We start from the raw sequence: 22715 nt of genomic DNA on the forward strand, positions 1-22715 counted from the left end.
GTTTTTCCGAAGAAAAGCTTGACATCCGTTCGATCGCGAGTACGGTTTCACGACAATCGGTACCATTCTCTAATCTTTTGTATCAACGTTCGATCGGGAACGATTCGACTGAGATCGAGCTGAAACTCGATAACTCGAACAGATCGATAGACGACGCGTTTCTAAGCTTACCTTGTATCGGTTGTTACGATATCAAAAAGATTTTTACAGGAATCCGTTCAACGACTAACTTTATAACAATGAGAATGTACAAGTGAAGTATCGGACCGAGATAACGATCGATACCGAATTCCGTGTGTTTTCCGTCTGCCAGTTTGTTATTTTTTCTTTTTTTTCTCTCTGTTATTCGAGCAGCCACGTTCCGTTCGACTCGCGTTTCGTGTTCAACTTTGTTGTTTACAGCCCGGAGGAGTTAAAACCGCGTTTACCTTCTTCCAAAGTCTCAAGACCGATTTGGTTCGAGCAAATTCACCCGAGAAGAGGATACGGACGATGCTTGCCGATGAGGAACCCGCCCGAAAATCGATATCTCCTTCGCGTTGCTCGTTTTTCGTTGGTTCTAAGTTGCTCGCGTTCTCTTTGATATAATCTCAAGTTTTGCTCTCTGGTTAAATGCTCGCTGCGGCCATCGTTCGAGCGCACGCGTCTACATACATAGTATACTCTATATTTCGATACGACAATCTCGTCGCGCGAAAGGCCAAACCTTTTGCGAGACGCGAATCGTGAATTCGTGGTTTGCGAATCGTGAAACGCATTACCATCCCCGTGCGTTAAGTTTTCGAGCATCAAAACTCGTCGTCACGGCCGAGATAGAGAGAGAGGAACACAAAATGCAAACGTCGTCGAAAATATGAGATAATCGAGGCTAACGAGTGGCGAAGCAGTATAGTCGACTCGTATTCGCTGGCATTCGAACCAAGATTTATTCGATTTACTTGCTTACTAGTCCGATTTTCTACGGCCAACGAACAATTTCTGCCCGTCGCGTCGCGTCACATCGAATCGATCCTCGGCATTTATCTATACATTTGTATACACGTATCAATGGTACGCGTCAGTCTTTACTCCTTTCCTCTTTCCCATTTTCATGACCGTTTATATATTTTCGACAAGAGTATCGTCCGACAGAAACTTACACGTTAGATATGTTCGCGACAAAAGGATCGTAAATCGTAGATTGAAAATAGTAAACGGTAAATGGTAAATGGTAAATGGTAGATGGTAAATGGTACATTGTAAGCGGTACCGAAACCAAAGGCGAGTCTACCTACTAATGTATGCACTAATCGTGACAGCTCGAATTCGAGTCGAATTTTCACTCCGATAGAAAAAGTTTGCGTTCGATAGAAAAGGTTCTCCAACACGGAAGAAAGGAGGGTTTCCAGCTAGAAAAACACTAGGAATCTTCTATCGACCGACATTTGCGTTTAATCGTGACACTCTCGAAAACATTGCTAAAGGATCGCGAGTATATCGTACAGCGGGATATGTTAAACGATATCAAGAGAAGGTCACGTTGTCGAACTTCGTGACCGGTGCCGCGCGTATCCACTGCTCGTCGTTTATTGTTCGACAAAGGCCGGACCCATTCAAAAAATCAGGAAAATCAAGAAAGGAAACGGATCATCCGAACGCGAAGAGTCGCGCCCATCACGGTTTCCGATAGCGTGATAACGCTCTATGCGATACGTAATCACGCAACTATGCAATTAGTAAACACTCAACGTTTGGTCACTAGAAAATAATTGATCTGATTTTGTTGATGTCGCTCGCGAAAATTATCGACTTCCGCTCGGAGATAAACAGGAGCGTTGGTTCTTGTCCAGGCTAAACGAGCTATTCGAAATGTTTCAAAGAATCGAAGATACGCGGCGCGACTGTTCCAGTCTTGACGATTCGAATCCTGGCGAAACGAGACGCGCTGATCGGCCTATATTTCTTCGACATTTCTGCAACGAACATACCGAGAAGGTCAAGTCAAATCGGACCCAAGAACGGGTCGAATGTTTATGTCACTTTCGTTATCCCGTCATCGGTAAAGTACTCTCCGGATAATTGATTTCGTATGACGTATACCTGTCCTCGTTTAGCTTGTTTAGCAGTGCACGCTGCAGCCACCGGTGGCAAACAGGTGGCAAATGAACGGCAAGCGGGCGGGAGACCAATTGTCGATATACGAGTATAGCTAAACAATGGTTTCAACGATTCTGGTTATCATTCTCGAAACGATTGCTGATGGAATTCTTTTTAGATTGGATTAGCTGTTTTCGCCACCGACATGTCTACGTATAACGCGTTCAGAATACAAGATTGCCGGTGACTATGACTGTGGCGGTGGCGGTGGCGGTGGCGGTGGCGGTGGCGGTGACGGTGACGGTGACGGTGGCGATCAAACAAAAATCATCGAAGGTAAGGATGTTTTTTTCAAAATACACGTGACGATGTACGTAACAACATTTTGCGATAATTCGATATAATGTGTATATACACGTATATAGAACATATACATATACATACGTATCTGTTTACACGCACAAACACACATGTGTAGGTACAGGTATGCATTTGTATCTGTATACATGTATATACTTGCATGTACTCGTATATATTTATATTTTCATTTGCATTTGCATCTGTATCTGGATGTGTATCTGAATTTCATTATGTGTATACATAGTTCACCGTAAGGCGCGTATGTTGCATGTTGTATCGTTTCGATCATTCGTTCGACTAAATCGTTCGCGTACGCGTATACGTTTGACTTTACGTATATATATATATACACACACACATATATATATATATGTATATATACATATACGGATCAAACGTTTCGGATTGGGTATCTGTCTCCTAAACGATGTCGCGAATCTCCAGGAGTTCTCAATCTGTTTCCGATATTTGACGCGCTCGAGTTCGACGATCGGTTGGATCGCGTTTCGCTAATACTGCCCCGCTTCGCCCGAATCTCATCTACATTCGTTATGTTCCGATTTCTAGGCATGATCGCAAAAGCGTTCGAGTGTTGCTTGCACGAAGAAACGTTCGAAACATCGGATGAAGAGATGGAGTTCCGAATCTCGATCGTTCCTGACGTCGTTTCGAATAAAATCGAGTACAGGAGACAAAATGTTAATTTTCTTTAACGATTTCGTCGAGAATATCGAAAAATCAATGTTCGCGAGTCATCCGAAAACGAGTATCACTCTAAATGATCGAAAAAACGATCGCGACGTAATCGTACACGCGTTCAACAACGAAGCTGTTCGATCCGGTATCTTTTCCGCGAATAGCGTATGGGTAATTAACGCGATCAAGCGTCACTACGAAGAATCGTTTTGGTTTCTCGCTAACGGGTAAACGACGCGTCGCTATTCGATTACTCGTGTATCCCTGAGCAGACATTTACAATTAGAGATATTCTATGATAACATACTCTGTCGGAATAAGATACGTAACATCTGCCAGCGAACCAAAAGTAACGTTCAACGGGTTCACGGTTTTAACGTGGGCAAACAGGAGATATCGGGTACTTTGTTTTTTTTTTTGGGGGTGGTTGTCGCGCACGATGGAGAACACGCGCGAAAAGGGGATGATCAGCGAAGAAGAAAAACGGAGAACGCGCGCCGCGTTACTTACAGCCAACGACCCTGTTTCGAACGTGACCTCGTCCACGATAGTCGACATAGTCGCGTAAGATCGAGAGGGCGGAACCGTTTCCGGATCTCGCGATCTCGTCTACGCTTCCGAGTTTCGCGGGTCGCTGATCGCGCGTAACTATAGCGTCGAATCGGATTACAATTCGGATAATAACTTTTTGCGAAGGACATCGTTAAAAAATACTAGAGAACAAGATTGTTGACTCGCAGCCTGGAAGGAGATTGGCTTCGTAACTCGAGAATAGAAACGACTCGGGGAAGGTGTAAACTTGAGACTCCGTTCGCTTCTACGAGTAAAACTTTTTTTTTTTCGATCGAAGAAACGATGAACCGAAACGATCGGTAGCGTGTTAGGGTCAAGAGCATCGATGCCAGTAGCAGCAGCAGCAGCAGCAGCAGCAGTGGCAGCACACGTGTTTGTATCGCATCGGATCACGCCGTATCGCGTTCCAGCTTATCTTCCGTTATTGTATCGCATCGTATTGTACCGTCCCGTTGTGTCTTGTCGTGTCGTGTGGCGTCGTATCGTATCGTAGCGTATCGTAGTGTATCGTATCGTATCGTATCGTATCGTATCGTTCAGAGTGATTCGCGAAGACCTGATCGGACGAGACGCATTTCGTAGGTTCCTGCCTGCGCGTCTCGCTCGCTCTGCGCGCAATCGATTCTCCGTAATACTGACTCGTTGGAGGATTAGGAGACGACTGGTTCGAGTTCGGTTCCGGTTCCGTTTCCGATTTCGGGTCCGAATTCGGGTCCAAGACCGGCTCCGGATCCTATCGAAAGCGGTAGGAGAAACGATGGATAGGAGAGGAAGCGGAGCCAGCGAACACGAGCAGGGTAATGGCTCATTTGCCGAGGCCGAACTTCATAAAAATCAGTTCCTTCCCTTTCGAGAGGATGTCGCCGCCAGCGCTCGCTCCGGTGATCTCCGTGAATTTCTGCATCAGATTCGGCCCTGTGCTTTGCTGCTGCTGTTGTTGTGGTTGTTGTTGCGATTGTTGGCCTTGAACGGGGTTCTGTTGCGTCTTCGACTGAACGGTCGGCAACACGGTCGGTATCCCTCTCATCGGTTTGCTCGTACTCTGACCGCTCTGCATCGTCGAGCTCTGGTTCTGTTGCTGTGGCTGCTGCTGCTGCTGCTGCGTTTGTTGTTGTTGCTGTTGCTGATGTTGCTGCTGCTGCGACTGCGGCTGCTGGAACTGCTGACCTTGCTGTCCGAATCCCGCACCCTGCTGCTGGTATCCCTGACTCTGCGGATGTTGATGCTGAAGCTGGTGCGGGTGTTGGTGTTGCTGTTGCTGCTGGTAGCTTTGATTCTGCTGACTCGGTTGTTGTTGCTGCTGCTGGTACGGTTGATTTTGCTGCTGTTGATAATCCGGTTGCTGTTGCATGTGCTGCCCGGGGCCCTGCATTCCTCCCGGTGCGTTGCTACCACGATTGATCGCGCCTCCCCTCCCCTTCCCCTATAAAATAAAGAGCATTCTTCTTATTGGTTTACCGAACGAGCCTGCACCCTCGTCCTTTGTCGACCTTCCGAACTATTCTCCTTTCTCTCGTGTCTCGGCTTCCTTACGGTCCAAGCCTACTTTTTGTCGAATACATTTTTCTATTCTCTCCGTCTTTACAGTACCTAAATATACATGTATGCACTATGTATTTTCCTCGTTTTTCTATTTTCCAATTATCCAACTTTACTAATCTCGAACGATCGTACGACCAACCGTATTCGATAAGCTGCCACGTTACTCGCTAACAATAAAAGCTAAATTCCCGTCTGCTCCGTTTTCTGCGACGTGGACTTCAGACGGTTGCCGCAGCTAATTATTTACCGCTGATAGCTGTGTAGCAAGTAGCTATCGGCCGATACAGATCGAAACGTCTGTCGTACGTTCGGCGTCTAGTGTCTGCTCTTTTACGTCCGTACATCTACGTCTACAACCTCTAGACGTGGAACGCGTGTCGATGAATGCATGAAATCGTCGTATCTACGTGAAATGTATCTAAAACGTTTCCGATCAACGACGTGGACGCGCATTTCCGTTATACGATGACACGACGCGAGCGCGACTACATCCGGAAACGAGGAACAATAAAACAAGTTTTGCAAATGCCAAGAATTAAAGAATCAAAGAAGAAAAGCAGCGCGGAACGTCCGGTCGACAGTCTCAATTGTCGCGGAAGCATGATCCATTTAACCATTTAACTGCGTTGTTCGACGTGTATACACGTCAATCCAAAACTCTATTGCGGTGCGGTTGACGTTAACGAATTATTAATTTCTTATCGAATGAAGATGTAATTCTTTCTCATTTTGCTGTACTCTTTTCGTAAAATTTATAATAGCGGCACTTGGCCTGCGTTCGACGTGTATACTCGTCATTGCTCGATTTCAATTCCGCGCCCTGTGAGGGATTTTGAAAATTAAACTCCGCAGTTAACCCCTTGCACCACGATTCATTTTACGGTTTCAGTGATTAGATCTTTTTTGTAATTCGTAATTTCCTAAAAAAAGGAGAAAATTTGTATCCATATTATGCCTGTATGTTTTTCGATAGCTGTACACTAACAACGCCAAAATAGAATTTTATTTCGGTTCAAAAGAAATTAACCCTTTGCACTCGAAGCTATTTTAACTCCAAAACGAAACATTTTTTCCGACCTAGAATATTTCCTTGAAAATGATGCAATTTACTCCTACACTACTGAAGTGTTTAGTAATTTATTAAACACAAACAAATTGAATAATGTAAAAAATATCTTGAATAATGATACAGCAATTTTTGGTGGCGCCTTACAGTCGTCATTCGAGTGCTAAGGGTTAATAACACACATATTTATTAGACTCTGTTCAGAATCTTCGTCACAAGTATGACTCCATATTCTTGGGCAAGGGGTTAATCTACGTCCGTTCAACGAGTCGACAGAACGGAGAGGTATTTGCGTCATGCTCTTGGTCGTATTCTACACGTATCTATGTACGTATGTATATGCGAGCATCTACGATCTACACAACATACAGAATCTAATTGTAAGCGTCGAATAACAAATGGATCTATCAAAGATACATATGTACTACCGTGGTTCTGCGATCGAAACGTTGTTCGTTCAGGCGCGACAGCTCGTTTCGAGTTACATAAACGAGTTTGTCGCATGGAATTGTATTTTGTTTTAGCCGAAACAGTAAACCCGTTACAATAACGGTGTCGAGTAACAGCGATAATTATCGGCGATAATTTGGTTTAAGGCAATCGACTTCCCCCGGGACGCTGCTCCGTACATACCTACGCGTACGTACAGTAACAGCGAATACTATAATACTACACGCACACATACTCGGTTGTTCGCTGAGGTTACGCTTATTTCGATTTCGAAAAATGAGACTCGTAAAATGCGACGACAGTCGCGGTGAAAGGAACCAAAACGGCTATAATTCGAAGACGGAATTAGGAACGAGGAGTTGGACGAGGATAAGATAAAGAGAAAGAGAGAGAGAGAGAGAGAAAGAGTGAGAGAGAGTGTGTGTAAGAAAGAGAGAAAATTAGTAGAGGAGAAAAGTAACATAGTCGAGATATATAAGATCGTAAAGAATAGGTTGCAGCGCAAGGATTCTTAGCACGTAGAAAAGCACCGGTGAAAAGTTTCGGATAGAGCAGTGAACTCACCTGCTGTTGAAGGTGAAGCGGTACGGGACCTTGCTGATGGGCACCCATGGGAGTGGGCCCATGTTGGTTGGACGTGGTTACAGTCGTGTAGCTGTGGTGATTCGCTTGTTGGTACGCTAGATGCGGTGGATTGTTTTGTTGATGTTGGAGTTGATGTTGTTGGTTGTTCATTAGTGATGGTTGTTGTTGTTGTTGTCTAGAGTCTAAGTGACAGACAGGGACAGACACAGGCACAATGCAGGCATCTAGCAACAGAGAAGAGAACAGAACCGTGTTGTCATTCATGGCGCATTTACTTTTTCTTTCGAATGAACATTCATGTAACGCGTTCGATTCGTGTACGCCGACGTCGATGCCGACGCCGATGCCGACGCCGACGCCGACGCCGACGCCGACGCCGAGTAACGGTCGCCGCAACGAATTCGGCAAGCTTTTGATGCTGCTTTCTTTTCATTCGATTTCCGTTTAGATTTAGAGGATTCGATAGAGAGAATGCGATAATTGTCGAATATAAGAGCGTTTCGTATCCGTATCGAAAAGTGTACGGGAAACGAGTCACATTCAAGTTACGTTACTCGGCGGATCATCCCATGGATCCGTTCTGCGTACGGATCCATGGCCGGTTACCGAGGAGCGTTTACGTTTACAGATCACAGATTACAGATCACAGATCACTGGTTGCAGATTACAGAGAGCGTTTTGCATCAAGACACGAAACAAGGTGGAGCGTCGTCGAGACAGGCTCCTACGAATCGTTTTGATATTCGGTACTTATCTCAACGTTTAAATGGCCAGCTTGACAACACGACACGAACGACAATCATGTGACACGACGACCATCGACCAGTTCAGGCACACAGAAACAGATTATATCGTTATATAGAGAACACGCTATATATGTTTTCGTACGTGTATACATATATGTATATATATATGTATATATACATACATATACATATATATATACGTATATACATATATACGTATATGTAGAGTAAGCGTGACGCGTGTACACGTACGACACGCGTATACATAAATGCGTATACGCGTGGACAGAGAGATATGTATATATGTATATGCACGTAGAAAATTAATAGAGCCAGAAAATGCTCGAAAAGAAAAGACACGGTATAATAATACATGTATGTACATACACGTATGTATATGTACGTACGTATGTATGTATGTATGTATGCATGTATGCAGGTATGTATATACTTAGTAGAGAACACTGAAAGCGGCTTAGTGTTTTATTTTATACACATGTATCGTAGTATATATACCATATATGCTTCTATAGTATGTATACTATAATATTGTAAGAAATAGAGAAAGAGATAGATGTATGGGAAATAGGTAGGCGAATAGAGAGATACATAGAGAGAAAAGACAGAGGTAGAAAAGTATTCTCGCTTCCCATACGACGATAACACGCGAGACGCTAGTTGAAACGAAACGAAGGAAAGGAAAAGATAAAAGAAAATCGAAAAGAAAGTTGCAATTATGAGACTGCGTTTGACAAAACGTACGTCTCTCGCGCGCGCGCGTGCGAATACGTGAAATCGATAAGTATTTCGTACAATCTTGTTACCCGGGAGTCTCTGTATCGTGGCGATAAACGAAACTCTTTCTCGAGTTCCTTGAATTTGATCGTGGACGACTTGCCGGTCGCTCAAAAGACACTACCGTACGATACGCTACGGGTAAAAGGCCGAGCATCTCGGGTGTCCTACTGGAGATAACCATCGCGTTGCCACGGGATCATCCCGAGGGACCAGACTCTTCCTGAATCTCTGATGCGGCTCACCCGTACACGTCCGCGCGACCTTTCTGCCGCATTCTGTCGTCTGGCACATCTCGATTTCGTGTCTTGTGTTGTTCGCCGTCTACTTACACGTGTATTCTATTTCAGCTTTCGCTCTAGCTATTGCTTTAGCTTTAGCTTTTGCCTTTGCTTTTTTGACCGGGACTCGTGTACGTACGTATCAACGTCGACATCGACTCCTCGAGCCAGTCTTTTTTCTTTTTTTTTTTGGTCCTTTCGAAGGGTTTCTCCGTCGACGCTGGCTCGAGAACTCGAGAAATTGTTCGATCGATTTCGACCCGGGTGAACGCCTGCGACTACACACTTCGTCCCCTGTACGCTTTAAATCCGGTTTTGTCCTGTTCGATTCGGCTCCGTTTCCTTTCGTTTCGTTCGACTTGGTTACATTTCGTTTCGTTTCGTGTCCGGTAGGAGCTCGTTTATTCGTTCACCCATTCTCTCGAACGAACGCCTAGAGTCGTCGATCTACGCGGCAGCGGTTACTCGAGGAGAGTTTTACTCGTGAACGGCGAGACCACCGTTTGCTTACGATAAGAGAGCAAGAGGTGCGAGGGGCAAAGGACTCGACGAGGTGTTGGTTCGGCCTTGTTTACCTTCGCTTCGTCGGTGACCCGGTAACGGTGGTTGTCGAGGCGGTGGAGGCGGTCCTCTCACCCCGAGACCCTGACTCTGACCGGCGGGTCTCCTGCTACCCGGCGGAAGTTGACCCTGCGTCGGCTGGTCGGCCGCCTCGGTCAGGAAGTTACTCGGAACTAGACCGCGGACGCCGTTCAGTTCGCCCATATAGAATCCATCGTCGTCCAAGTCGCCGTAAACGTAAATCTCGTTGCCGGCCCGAAATGTCAACTCCACTTGCTGCAGGCGTGCCGGAACAAAGCAAACAAACGGAAGGAATGAAAAAGGACAACACATCTACACGCCTGTCCGCGGTCAAACGGCGAGAGAGTCGCCTTACCGAATCGACGTTGGGGGACAACTCGTGCGGATCGTAGTCGTAGAGAGCGATCATCTTCTTGACCGGCATGCTCGCGTAAATATCTCCCCACCTGCTCCGCCTGCCGCCTTGACCTTGTCCCGGTTGATTCGGATCGTCGATCTCTTGAACCATGTTGCAGGGAATGTATCCTTGCCTGCCGCGACACTCGCCCCAATAAAAGCCGTCCGCGTCCTTTTCGCCGTACACCTGCGACAAGCGAATTCATCGGTCAAAGTTCTGAACATCCAAAACCAAAACTGACCATCGACAACCGATAACCGGAAAGGAAAAACAGAATCGAACGAAAATCGAGATACGTTAGCTATTAGACTAGGCCACCGGTGGCTTAACCGAGTTGCTCCACCTTTGGCTCAGCACGTCTTGGGACATTGAAGCAAATGCAGCCTATTTGTTGCCTAATGTTGCTAATTGTTGCCGAGCTGGTGGTCGCCATCAGTCGGGGCATTATTTTGTATCTAGCCTATTAGACTAAGCCACCAATTGCACCACCAGCATTGCGAAAACATCAACACTCCAGGAGCTCGTCGAATGACGACTTCGACATTCGAGAATACCGAAAAAATTTCATTTCGTCAGCACGAAGTTCATTAAACGAATAATACAATCCTTTGTCTTCTCGCGAAAGTAACATCGGACGTACAGTGAGTCCCACTAATATTCTGACGCTTTTAAAAATCTAACTAACTTATAACTTTGTTAATATTGGACCATACTATGATCATACATAAAGTGAAAAAAGTTTTTTACGAAAATTGCAATTGGTCGAAATTGCAGAGAAAATATTAAAAGTTGAATTTTGCAACTTTTTATGTGGACTTATATTGAAAATCTAGAATATTATATTCTGAGAATTTCATCAAAATCGGTCAACGTTGCAATGACTTACAGATGTTCCAAAATGATCACATAAGGGCGAAATTCCCTGACAAGGCCAAAATTCTGCGACTTTCACCCTTAAGCTTTCATCGTTAAACGTTTCTAGCTCATTGAAACGTTGACCGATTTAGATGAAATATTCAGAATATGTATGGTTGATACAGGTGTACAAAATGTACTTTTTAAATTTTTAATATAAGCCCGCATAAAGAAGTTGCAAAATACAACTATTAGTACTTTCTCTGCAATTGTAATTTTAATCAAACATTTTTTTCACTCTATGTAGCGAACCAATTGTTCTAACTTCTCAAAAAAATTCAAGTAGTATAGTCCAATATTGACAAAGCTATACGATCTCTAAAAGCGTCCGAATATTAGCGGGAGTCACTGTATATGAATCTCTCTCTTTTTTAATAAAAGAGCAAGGAGAAGCAAACTATCGTTCGATGCCATGTGCTTCCTCGTTATAAATCGCAGACGCAAAGCCGTTCAATTCGGTGGTGCCACCAGTTAGCGCCCGGGGTTGCGCCACCAGTGGCCCGGTCCAATAGCGTCCTAACAACACTGAGATGAACCTTGATCGTGTCGCCGTTGGAGAAGGATAGCTCGTCCTCGCAGGCGTCCGGATTGGGAGACATGATCGTGGGATTGTAATCGAAGAGCCCGACGAACCATCGGATCCTCTTGTTTATCTGCTGGCCGCTGCTCGACGGATGACCCGTTCCACCCTGGGCCTGCGTTCCTCGGCCGCCCCGGTAGCCGGTGTTTCTGCCTCGTTGGTTCACTGTATCGAACAAACGAACACGCGACACCGGATCATAAAGAGAAAGAAGAACACGGTTCCGTTGTCTCCGTGAAAAGGAGTGAGAAATAGTGGCGGGTAATGTGGGAATGTTTGTCTCGTTTCGAGGCGCGGCCGGTGGTGTCGAACTGTAAAGAACGAGGTGTAACAACGCGGCGCTTACCCGATTGATCGTAATACGAATCTTGTGGTCTGGTACCACCACCAGGTCCGCCGTGACCACCGGAACCCATTCTGCCGGGTCTGTGGGTTCCGGGCAGTCCTTGTTGACCCATTTGCGACCCGTACCGGGAATGACCGGCGTGATGCATCGGCATGCCCCGTCCTCGTCGCAACGGATCATCCTCCTCGCTGTAATTTGCCTCGCTGGCCGAGTCTTTGGTGATCTCTGGAACTGCTACGCGACATTTGCAACGCGTGCAAAGTTTCGTCGTCAAACGGCTAACATTTCTTCGGGTCGAGTGGAAAAGTCGAGATGAAGGTAGCAAGCGACAGCGCGAGACAAGGCGAGATGGAGAGAGACGAAGGGAGAGAATACATTACATGTACATACATAGAAAGAGATGGAGAGGAAGGTGTGGAGGAAAGGTAAGAAAGAGAAGGATAAAGAGAAAGAGAGAAAAAGAGATACATAGATATAGAAGAAAAATGTTATCCTTACCCATATGAGACATGCTCTGGCCGGGATAGATTTCCTTGTCGGAGAGATTCTCGTCGGTCTCGATGATCACTTGGCCGTGGACGTCGACTCTCGGGCCGCCGGGCCTCCTCACGTGGGAAGGTACCGGCGCCGTCGAGTACCTCTGAGCGACTCCGGTCATGCGAAGCCTGTTCGGATCGTCCGGCTGTCCCGCGCCGGAAGGTTGAGGCTGCGGCTGTCCTTGATCTTGCATGTGCTGTTGCAGATGAACCGCGGTGCCGCCCACCACGGTACCACCGCCGCCACCACCACTGCGAAGCACGCTACACGGGATCGCGGTGGCGCAGCTGTCCCCCGACTGACTTTCTCTGCTTTTCGTTCGCACCGTGATATGTTTTGGATTCAAACCCATCAGCTTGTGAATGTCGACCAGAGCGTGGTCGCCGGTGGGGCTGTCGACGTCGGTCACCTTCTTCCCATCGGCGTACACCGCGTAACCGGTGACGGCCGAACCGTTTAGGGCAACAGGCTGCCAGGTCACTAGCAAAGTGCCGTCCTGCGGTCCAGCCTCCACCTGCGGGACAACGTCGGAGAAAAAAAAAGACCGATATCAGTGGATCGTCGGGACTTCGAGCCTCGCCGAGATAGAAAACGTAAATGAGCCGGAGATCGAACCTGGATATCGACCGGAGGATCGGGCAGTCCTTTGGGTAACGTTTTAAAGTGGACGTGACACGCTAAATTGTTGGCCGTCTGGGTGTTTTGGTCCTCGAAGTGGGTTGCTCTCAGATTTTTCGCTTTGACGGTCACTCTGTAGATCGTCGAGGGCGCCAAACCGGTGATCGTATGCCTGTAAACGCCGGGCTTCACGGTTCGAACCTCGACGTTGTTCACGCAGACGACGTGCTGGTGATTGCTGTTGCTCGGCAGCCAGGATATCACGGCGCTGGTGGCGGTCACGTTCGACGCCTTGACAGCGGTGGGACCCAGAGCGACGTCCTTGCCGATCACCATCGTGCACGCGGCGTCGCGAGACGTTCTCCTCGAGTGCGTCACCGACCGTACGCTAATCCGGTGCGGCTGTATCGTGCGTGGCTTCGATCAAATCGGATCGCGTCTAGTTCCCGTGGGAGCACGCGACAAGCGCGCGCAAACGATCCGACGAATCGCGCGGATGGTTTGCGCGCGGTTTCGTGCTCGGTTCGATACGCTACGCTAGGGCGTTAGGAACGCTATCACGGTGCGTGTACGTACCCTGGTGGAGTCGACCCCCTCGACCAACGCTCTGGTTCGTTCGGTCGCTTTCACGGTAACCTTCAACACACCGTCCACGTAGACGTGATACGATTCCAGCTGATGAGTGTTGTCGGGCGGTGTCCAGCCGATCAGGACGCTCTTGTTCAGCTGACGCTCGAGAGTGAGATGCTGTGGCGCCGGAACTAGGTCCGAAAACAGGTAGACTTCTTCAGGAAAAAAAGGACAAGACAAGCCTAGCTGTAGCTAAGAGTCTTTCGCTATCTAGTCTGCTAAGCCAGCCTAAACGTGTCCGATACTCGACGTATGTAGCATGCAGGCTTGCTTCAACGGAACGAACGATGCGCAAACTTCTCGAGAGTGTTTCTACCGTTTCGCGTACGCTTGAACTTTCTTTAAAGTTCTAGCGTGATCGATGCGCAGCCATGCTCACCGCTGAACGAGATCGGCGCCCGTAGCTCGTAGCTCGTAGCAACACTATGTATGGTTAGAAGCGTACCAACCTGGTGGTTCTTGTTCGTCCTCTTCCGCGATGTTGTCCAGCTCGGCGTACGCGGACAGTTCAGCCTGACGGTTTCGGTTTCCTTCCTCGAGGGCCGCCAACTCGAGGTCGATGTCCTGCAGAAAGCACTGAAACGACAAGAGGTAACTGATAACAACGGCTACATCGAGCAAACAGGATAAACGTAGCTCGCTCGTGCTCGCGTTCACGGTGGCGCGGCCGAAACGCGGATCTTTTGCCAGCGCGTAAAAGCGAACGATACTTCCACAGATTGCTCACATTGCTCACTTGGGGTATATTGGTGGAAGCAGAGTCGTCGACGTCCCTGAGGCCTAACACGGCCTGATGGAACTCCAATAGATCGTCGCCGACTAATTTTTGAACGAAATTCGCAGGGACCAGGCCGCGTCTGCCGTCGAGGGACTCGGCGTCCAAGAAACCGTCCTCGTCCGGCTGTCCCCAGACCAAAAGATAATCGCCGCCTTGAACGGGCAGCTCAGCTTCCGGGTTCTCGTTGGGCGAATGTTGGAACGGCTCGTAAGTGAAACGAGCGATGTAGACGTAACATCTCCCCTTGCCGGGTATGTCCAGCATGTCTACTTGGCCCTCGGGAACGATATTGTCGTTGGTCAGTCGATCCAAGGGATTCGCGAGTATGCTGCTGGGTATCTTTGGCATCTGTCTCGATCCGAGGTAGTGGTGACTCGTGGTGGCTGTCGTGGGCGAACTGGCGCGCAAGCTTTGCTGGATCTGTTGAATGATGGCCTGCTGCTGGAGCTGGTTAGCCTGAGACTGCGCGGACAGTTGCTGCATCGCTTGCAACGGATCGCCTATCGTTTGCAACAAGCCTGTCGAACTGGTGCCTGAAACCGAGGATGCTTTGATAGCCGTTCTCGTTCACGCTGCGAGCGTTACGACTCGGTAAGTACCTGTGCCGACGCCAGACGCGCTGAATGCGTTGGTCCCGAGTGTTCCGACAGTGGAATAGGTCGATCCGCTGTTCGCGTAGCTGCTCGGCACGCTCGAAAACGGAAGAACGGTTTGAGGTACGCTGGTGAGCGGGCCGAGAGTCGAGTGATACGAGCTCGTCGAATAGGGTGGCAGGGACGATAACGTGGTCTGCGGAATGCTCGTTTGCGGAACGGAGTAGTTGTGATGCGGCATTTGCGCGCTGTACGTGCTCGCGCCCGTGCTGTACGTTCCGTTCGGATGCGACGTTATCGACAAGCTTGGATACGTTGTTGCCTGCGAAACGAACAAATCGGTATGAAAACACCACCGGGACGAACAAACCGAAGAAAAAACGGAGTAAGAAAGAAAACGGAAAGTACCTGCTGGCTTCCGTTCAGTTGGTACGTTTGAGCGGTCTGAACGGGTTGCGTGTAGTGAGGTATCACGCTTTGACTCGACGACGTCAGGTACGTTGTAGAGGCTGGATGTTGCGGTGGCTGCTGCTGTTGTTGCTGTTGATGCGGCGGCTGATAAGTTTGCGAATGCGGATAACTCTCTTGATACTGATTGCTCGTAAAGTGAGTGTGCGCTTGTTGCTGCTTCTGCTGCGATGGCAAAGCACTTTGAGAATGGGAGCTGGGTAGATCGGTGTGGGTTTGTTGCTGGTACGACGGTATCTTTTGTTGGAAAACCGGCTGCGACTGGCTGGTGGAGAGCGACGGAGCCGGTGGTATCGGCTCGCTGTAGTGATAGGGCGGCCCGTTCGGAGTCAACGGCGGACAGCCCGGCATCATCGGCGTCAATGGCATCGGTGACCCTGCGTACTGTTTCAACCGGCGTTTCAAACGGGATTGGCCACCGCTCCGAGATACAACGGAAACGAACGGGATACTGCATACTGTTCGTGCCTCGCAAGAAGTCTCACGGGACGGCACAAGGGCAAAGGGGGCACTCGATTAGGCCAATGCTTAGGCTTTGACGTCACGCGCTGCATAGTATGTGCAACCGCTTTAGCCAATAGAGCAACTAGAGGCGTGCCCCTTCCACTCTGACCAATCAGCCCCGCGTTCCTTTCACGAGACTTCTTGTGCAGCACGCAAAGTACTACGTTACGTATCGGCACCTACATGAACCATCTGAGTTGGCATTCCCAAACTCAGAGCATGCGGATGGGGCGGATGGTGTTGATGTTGGCCAAGATTCGGAAGATTTTCCGAGCTGGAACGTAGTATACCTTGCGTGGTCGAGGGCTGCTGCGTGGTAATAGCTCCTCGGGCATGATCCAAGTCGTGCAACATCCTGCTGGCGCTACATTACGCAAAAATTCGATGGGATTAATTCGAGTCGATCCGAGGGGACACCACCGATCACGATCGATCGTGATCGATCGTTTGCACACGACAGCGAAATATTGTACGTATAAGTTGTAACTTGTAACTTGTAACGAGCTTCTCGAGCGGAAGGTTAGAAGAGTACCATGTCAAGGAACACACCTAGTATCGTGTTCTCTATTTGCTATTATTCTGTCGATTTCAGAACCAGCCGGTGGCCAAGTAGTCGGAATCGCCGAGTGACCTACCACCGGACCTCTGCTTCGGGCGCGTCTTAGGCTCGTTAGCTCCAGCGACAATTCTTCGTGCCTGACGACCTGTAACTCCTTCTTCTTCTCGAGTTCTCGTATCTTCGATTGAAGCGCTTCGATCGATTCCGGGCCCTGATAGCGGCCCGCTATCTTTTCGCGTAATTGGTTCTGCGCGTCCGCGCGTTGTCGCTCCAGATCCGCTTTCCGAGCTTCGGTTTCACGCATTTGCTGAAAACATTGTTTGCCCTTTATATCGATCACACGCCACCATTGCAAATTCAACGGCTGCAACACTTGAACCAAAGTCGACAAACACGAGGCGACGCGACGCGACGCGACACGACGCGACGAGAGATCACGTTTCTTGTTTCTTCTAGGAATGGGATATTTGCGACAAATTCTTTTCGAACGCGAATCTAAAGTTCAGATGCGAGACAGATGTGTATGTACGTATACCACGACGTTGCAACGTACGTTTATTACGTGCACATGTATTTTGTACGTAATAGCTGACCGGCTCGACGAACTGTTCGCGGTTCTCGCGATACTAGAATACTTTTTTCCTGTTCCTTGCGATACAACGATACAGGGACACCGATCTCTCGTCGTTGCGCCCTCGAACAAAAAGCGATCCCGCTCGTTCGTGAAAATGAACGAGATCCGTTCTTCTGCTCGTTCTTCGATGAGAGAGAACTCACCTCGAGGATGGACTCGAGAACCGCGTCCTGCATGATGGTGGTTTTCGTGGAGGTGGTAGTCCCGACAGCAGATCCGGTATCCTGCAGCTGCGGAGCCTGAGGTGCCGTGGAAGCGCCACCTCCAACACCACAGCACTGCAACATCCCTGAAGTCTGAAACCCTCGCCCGTCTTTATCACGGCCAGTCCCTATCGATCTACCGTGTATCTAGGAGCTATCTTAATTAATTGGCGGCTTTTGCGGCGGCCTGCCAGGCTGCACACGACGATCCCACGATTAGGCGCACAATTCTCTAGGTGCGAAAAGGAATTCTTTTTTTTTTTCATCGTGCACCTGTGATACCCTAACCCTAACCCTAACCCTAACTCTAACTCTAACCCGATACCCAATAGCCGACCGAAAACGATCGGCCAAACACGGCCCCGTGAACTATATCTATCCGTCCACCCCGTCCAACGTGCGAGAAAAAAATTTAACGCGAGTCGAGTCGAGTCTCGACGCATAGCGTCCGTGCGCGCGGTCGAGTATGCTTTTCTTGTCTTTTCGATCGAACGGAAGCTAGATGCTCCAGCAATGCCGCGCATCGTGCCGACACTAATCCGAGTCGAATCACACCGAATTCGGAACCGGTCGTGAAAACTGCTTGTCGGAGGCTGGCTAACGAAAAACCGACGCATTGTTATCGTCATTGTCGGGGCAACAGGTTCTTCGGTTCGACGGATGCTGACGATTTGCACAATTTTATTTGTACGGTTCGAATGGATCGAGAAAAAACTCGTTTCTTTTTTTTTTTTACGCGAGTCGTGTCGCATCAGGTTCACTTCCGGTAATCAAGTTACATATTAGTCGAAACGGAGAACTTTCGGTTTAGAGGAGAAAGGACACGAGAAAAATCTGCCGATTTGGTTTCGTCGATACGTCTAAGGGAAAGAGAAATACGATCGCAAACTTGTCATTCGGCGGAATAGATGTCGCGAACCTAAAATAGAACCGTGACCCTCGATTATCGCTATTTTTGCTCTGATACCGTTTAATCCCGACGATATGTTCGGCTTTAACTGTATCTCGAGCACGTTCGATTATCCCTCTACCGCCCGTTCAACCGCCCATTCGCCTGTTCGCCTGTTCGCCTATCCGTCTGTTCAACCACCAACCTGCTCGTCCGTCTACCCCTCTGAACAGGAATATAGTATATCTCGGGAAAAGATCGTCTTCGAAGCGTGATTTTACACCTCGAGCGAAAAACACATCGTACTCGAGACGTTCATCGTCATCTTTCAATTCTTCGGCAAACCGAATATCGGCCGAGTCCTCGCGGCCCAACCTAATCAGCGATCCAGCGTATACGTATATAACTGCGAACGCGTAACCGTGCGTATTTTATTTTCCCACGATGTACCAATTTGAATCAAAATTCCCGAATCGATGAAATACGTTCCCGGTTACCGATCGCGTCCCACAGAGAGAAATCAAACTAAAAGCAAGTATGCACCATGTAGGTGGTCTTTTCGGGGCGCTGGACGAGGAAAGGCGTACGAGGACCGGCAAAATTTCGCGATCGAAGAAACGGTGCGTCGTTGAACGAAAAGATGACGAGCCCCGTTGCACGCGTTCAAAAAGCGTTTGACCGACTACGCTTATTATTCATCCCCGGGGGGTGCGCAGGATGAAATGAAAAATTCAGACGACGAACAAACGTTAAGTAACTTCTTCGAGGCTGGATTTTTTTCCGACCGAAGGAAAAGAAAAGAACGGATAAGTCGAGTGGGGAGGACAGGAATAGGATCGGAAGGAGGAGAAGACGAGGGGGGTTAAAAAGGGAGAGAAGGAAAGAGCGAGACGAAAGGGGTGGAGAGAGGCTGGATGCAAGGACGCGAGGCGGGGAACGTGTTCGGAGGTCGAAAAAGGAAGGAGATTTTCAGAATGAGTTTCCGTTGGTGGTCGCGGGTACGGGTCGAGTGGCGGCACGGCACTGCTTATTGATCTCACTACCAACGCTACGTAGTGTACATGTAGACCGGTGCGCACAATACGCGCACGGAACACCACCGCACAAGGATACGTAGTGCATCCACTGTATCACTGTCTATCATCTGTCGCCTGCCGTCTGCCGTCTACCGTCTATCTTACGTTTATCGTCTGTCGTCTATAGTTAATCTCATTGTTAGTCTTATCGTGTCGTATACCGTCTACCGTGGTCGTGGTCGTGGTCGTGGTCGTGGTCGCGTGTACAAGTGACGACGGCACCAGCACCCGGCACCTCTTGTCTCGCTCCGTTCCGATTACGATCGTACCGATGACAACCGATGACGCCACTGTCATCGTCACGATCGTTGTCACTTCGTTCCGTTCTCGTCATTGACCGTGTCCCATTCGGCTCGTTAAATCGTGCTGGTTCTTTTCTTTCTTTTTTTTTTTTTCTCGGTATTTCCGCAGCCGCGAAATCTCCGTGTCCGATCGGACTTTTACAGCGAGAAAGAGAGCGACCGTTTTGCTTGCCGTTGTCACCGTGGTTATCGCTCGCCGCTGAATACGTCGATGTCGACGTCGATGCCAATACCACTCACGTAGTCACGACAGCGAGTACAACCCGACGCACACTATATCCCGTCTGCTACTATTCGAAGATCGCTAGTACCCGATGGCGTTTCAACCCCGAGCAGAGGAAAAATCGCGATCGCTTCGACACTTTTCCCGACACACTCCGGCGAGGCACTTTCGACGAGAACGACTCTCGGTCTCCGTTTCGTGAAAACGCGGAAAAGCGTACGTGGCCGTATACCGTTTCCTCTCTCTCTCTCATTCTCTCCCACCCTTTCTTCCTCTGGTCTTTCTCGACTCGTTCAGACGAACGAACAAACCTCTTTCTTTTTTTTTTTTTCGCCTCCTGTGTCCGTCCTCTCTAACATTCGGTCTAGTTATACGATACTCGGATCGGGCGGAATCTCGTTGACGCGATCGCTCGGTGATCGGCGACGATTTCGCTCGACGGATACGCGCGGACACTTACGATGACCGAATCGAAGCGATGGTGGCAGGCCAGGACTGCTGCTGCTGCTGCTGCTGCTGCTGCTGCTGACGAGCGAACGTTCACGGGACTCGCGAGCTTTCTCACTCGGCTATCATCCCGTACAAACCCCAAGATCTGCTCGACCGTGGAAGGCAGGCGGCAGGGCTGCTGGGAAACGGGGGAGGAGGAATATTCCCTCGTTCGCCGGAGAAAGGGGAAACCAGTGGTCTATCTGGTGGGGGTAGACACCGATCCGAATCGGCGCGACGTGGCGGGGGTGTGGGAACCTGGAAGGGGATCCTGACCGGGGAAAACGAGAGAAAGAGGGAAACTACCGGTGACGGTGTGACGGCGATGGTGATGGTAACGCTGGGCCGTTGGGGCGGTGGGGCGATGGGGCGATGGGGCGGTGGGGCGGTGGGGCGGTGGAGCGATCGGTGGAAGGGAACATTGCGAGAGGGTAGCGAGAGGGGTGAAAGCCAGGCAGGCGGGGGTAGTCGTGGAGAAAGAACGGGGGAGAAGGGCAGAGAGAGAGAGAGAGAGAGAGAGAGGGAGAGAGAGAGAAGAGAAGAGCCGTCGGCGTAAACCGAGACGCGATACCAGGGGTAGGAACTCCCGTCACCGCCAGATATGGGTCACTCCGCGATCGATGCCGATACAGAGCCCTTTTACCGCTAGGGATCGCTCGACATTGCTTACGTCATTCCTCTACGTTATCATCGCGTTCTAACCTTAGATTTTCTCTTTTGCTCCTCGTTCGTTTCACCCTCGACCTTTCTCCGGCCCGCGGATCCAAGCGATTTCTATATGTTTCGCCGATGCCGCCCGACAAATCGATCCAACTAAAATTTCGATCGATCGGAACGAAACATGGCCGTACGGTGTACGATGTACGACCTACGACGTACAGCTGGCCACGGAACACCCTGCGCAGTACACCCTTCAAATCCGACGACTCGCAACCCGCGATCCGCGACTCACAATGGTTCGCCTCGCGGCTACACGGGGGTGTAGCTTTCACAAAAGACCAATCAATACACGCGAGACGATCCACCGATCTTTCCCTCTCCTTTTGCCCTCCTGCCGTCTTCCTTTCTCTGGCTCTGACACCTCGGAACCCCTCCCGTCCGTAGAACCGAACCAAAACCCGCTCCGGCTATACCTCTTCCTCGCTCGCGCTTCTTCTCATTCCTCCCTTCCGTTCTCTCTCTCTCTCTCTCTCTCTCTCTCTCTCTCTCTCTTTCTCTCTCCCTCTCACTCACTCACTCGCTCACTCTCTTTCTTTTCCTTGGTCCGTGCCTTACGCTCGGCTCGCCAACCCCTTGTCTCTTACCTCATCCCGCCTACCGTCTACAACTCAAAGCGTCCACATATACGAAATATACGTATAGAATGTACCTTCAGCCTTGTTTCCTCGACCACCACTTTACGGTTCCTTCTTTCTCCCTTTCTTTCTTTCTTTATTTCTTCATTCGTTATCCGAAAGTCTAATCCCCGATGTAACGATTCACCATCGAAAATATGTAGTCCGGACGACCAAGTGCCGAGATTAGAGCATGCGTAGTACCGCTAGCCTTGCAAAATAGTCAAGCGTACGAGAATCGCTTGATTCGTCGATCGTCAGCTCCTTTTCTATCGTACTCCCCACTTTCTTACCCTCGCGATCATCACACACACACACATACCCACACACACACAGAGGCAGATACACGCGCACGCACGCACACACATATAGATAGATATATTTCGAAACTACATTACAATTTCATTGCGAATAGCATCACATTTACGAGTTAAGTGTATCGACATGCGTGCTAGTACGGTAAATAGGCATCGCGGTCTATGCAGCTAGGGTTGCTTCACGTTCGATACCAACCATTCCACTCGGTATCAGCATTTTCTACTCTGTTTTAGGACTTTCAACTGTTGTGGATCTTTCGTGCTTCGGACGAAGATGCACACTGTTCAGCTACAGACTAGCAGAGAAAACGAAAAGTTCAAATTCCTGATCGTGGGTTGTGGATTGTGGTGCAAGGTGCACAAAGTACGGTCCTGGCCGGAGCGCAGGCGTTACAGTAATCGCGTGACGTCACGCGTCTAAGGCACGGGGCGTTATACGCTTATCAATGAACGTACGACGCCTACGGTGGATAGCTGTTCTCTAGTGGCAAACACCACCCTCCCCTGCCTACTCTTCCATCCGCACCCCATACGTTTTGCTCTTAGTTTCTCTTCTTCTCTCTCTCTCTCT

The 22715-nt window shown here is 49.1% G+C and overlaps 1 protein-coding gene across 17 annotated transcripts; it reads right to left on the reverse strand.

Moving 5' to 3' along the window:
- Window positions 1-3554: 3554 nt before the first annotated feature.
- Window positions 3555-22044, reverse strand: Rbp (RIMS binding protein). 17 transcript variants are annotated; one of them, XM_076785640.1, is made up of 18 exons: window positions 21863-22043; window positions 20465-20629; window positions 17455-17746; window positions 16668-16984; window positions 16302-16482; window positions 15555-15998; window positions 15153-15468; window positions 14503-15086; window positions 14225-14351; window positions 13722-13930; window positions 13143-13562; window positions 12489-13041; window positions 11991-12224; window positions 11601-11809; window positions 10108-10335; window positions 9746-10007; window positions 7328-7572; window positions 3555-5128 (listed from the first exon to the last, which is right to left on the reverse strand). In XM_076785640.1, exons 3-18 carry the CDS (start codon window positions 17596-17598, stop codon window positions 4511-4513), a joined length of 5091 nt encoding a protein of 1696 aa, XP_076641755.1. In that variant the 5' UTR covers window positions 17599-17746; window positions 20465-20629; window positions 21863-22043; the 3' UTR covers window positions 3555-4510. The 17 variants fall into 17 exon arrangements, with proteins under 17 accessions (XP_076641755.1, XP_076641771.1, XP_076641757.1 ...); XM_076785656.1 differs by having other exon boundaries at window positions 17455-17607; window positions 21863-21992; XM_076785642.1 differs by lacking the exon at window positions 20465-20629 and having other exon boundaries at window positions 17455-17607; window positions 21863-22044.
- Between the last annotated feature and the right edge of the window lie 671 nt (window positions 22045-22715).

Source organism: Halictus rubicundus, chromosome 3, assembly GCF_050948215.1.
Source record: "Halictus rubicundus isolate RS-2024b chromosome 3, iyHalRubi1_principal, whole genome shotgun sequence".
In the NCBI taxonomy this organism is placed as follows: Eukaryota; Metazoa; Arthropoda; class Insecta; order Hymenoptera; family Halictidae; genus Halictus; species Halictus rubicundus.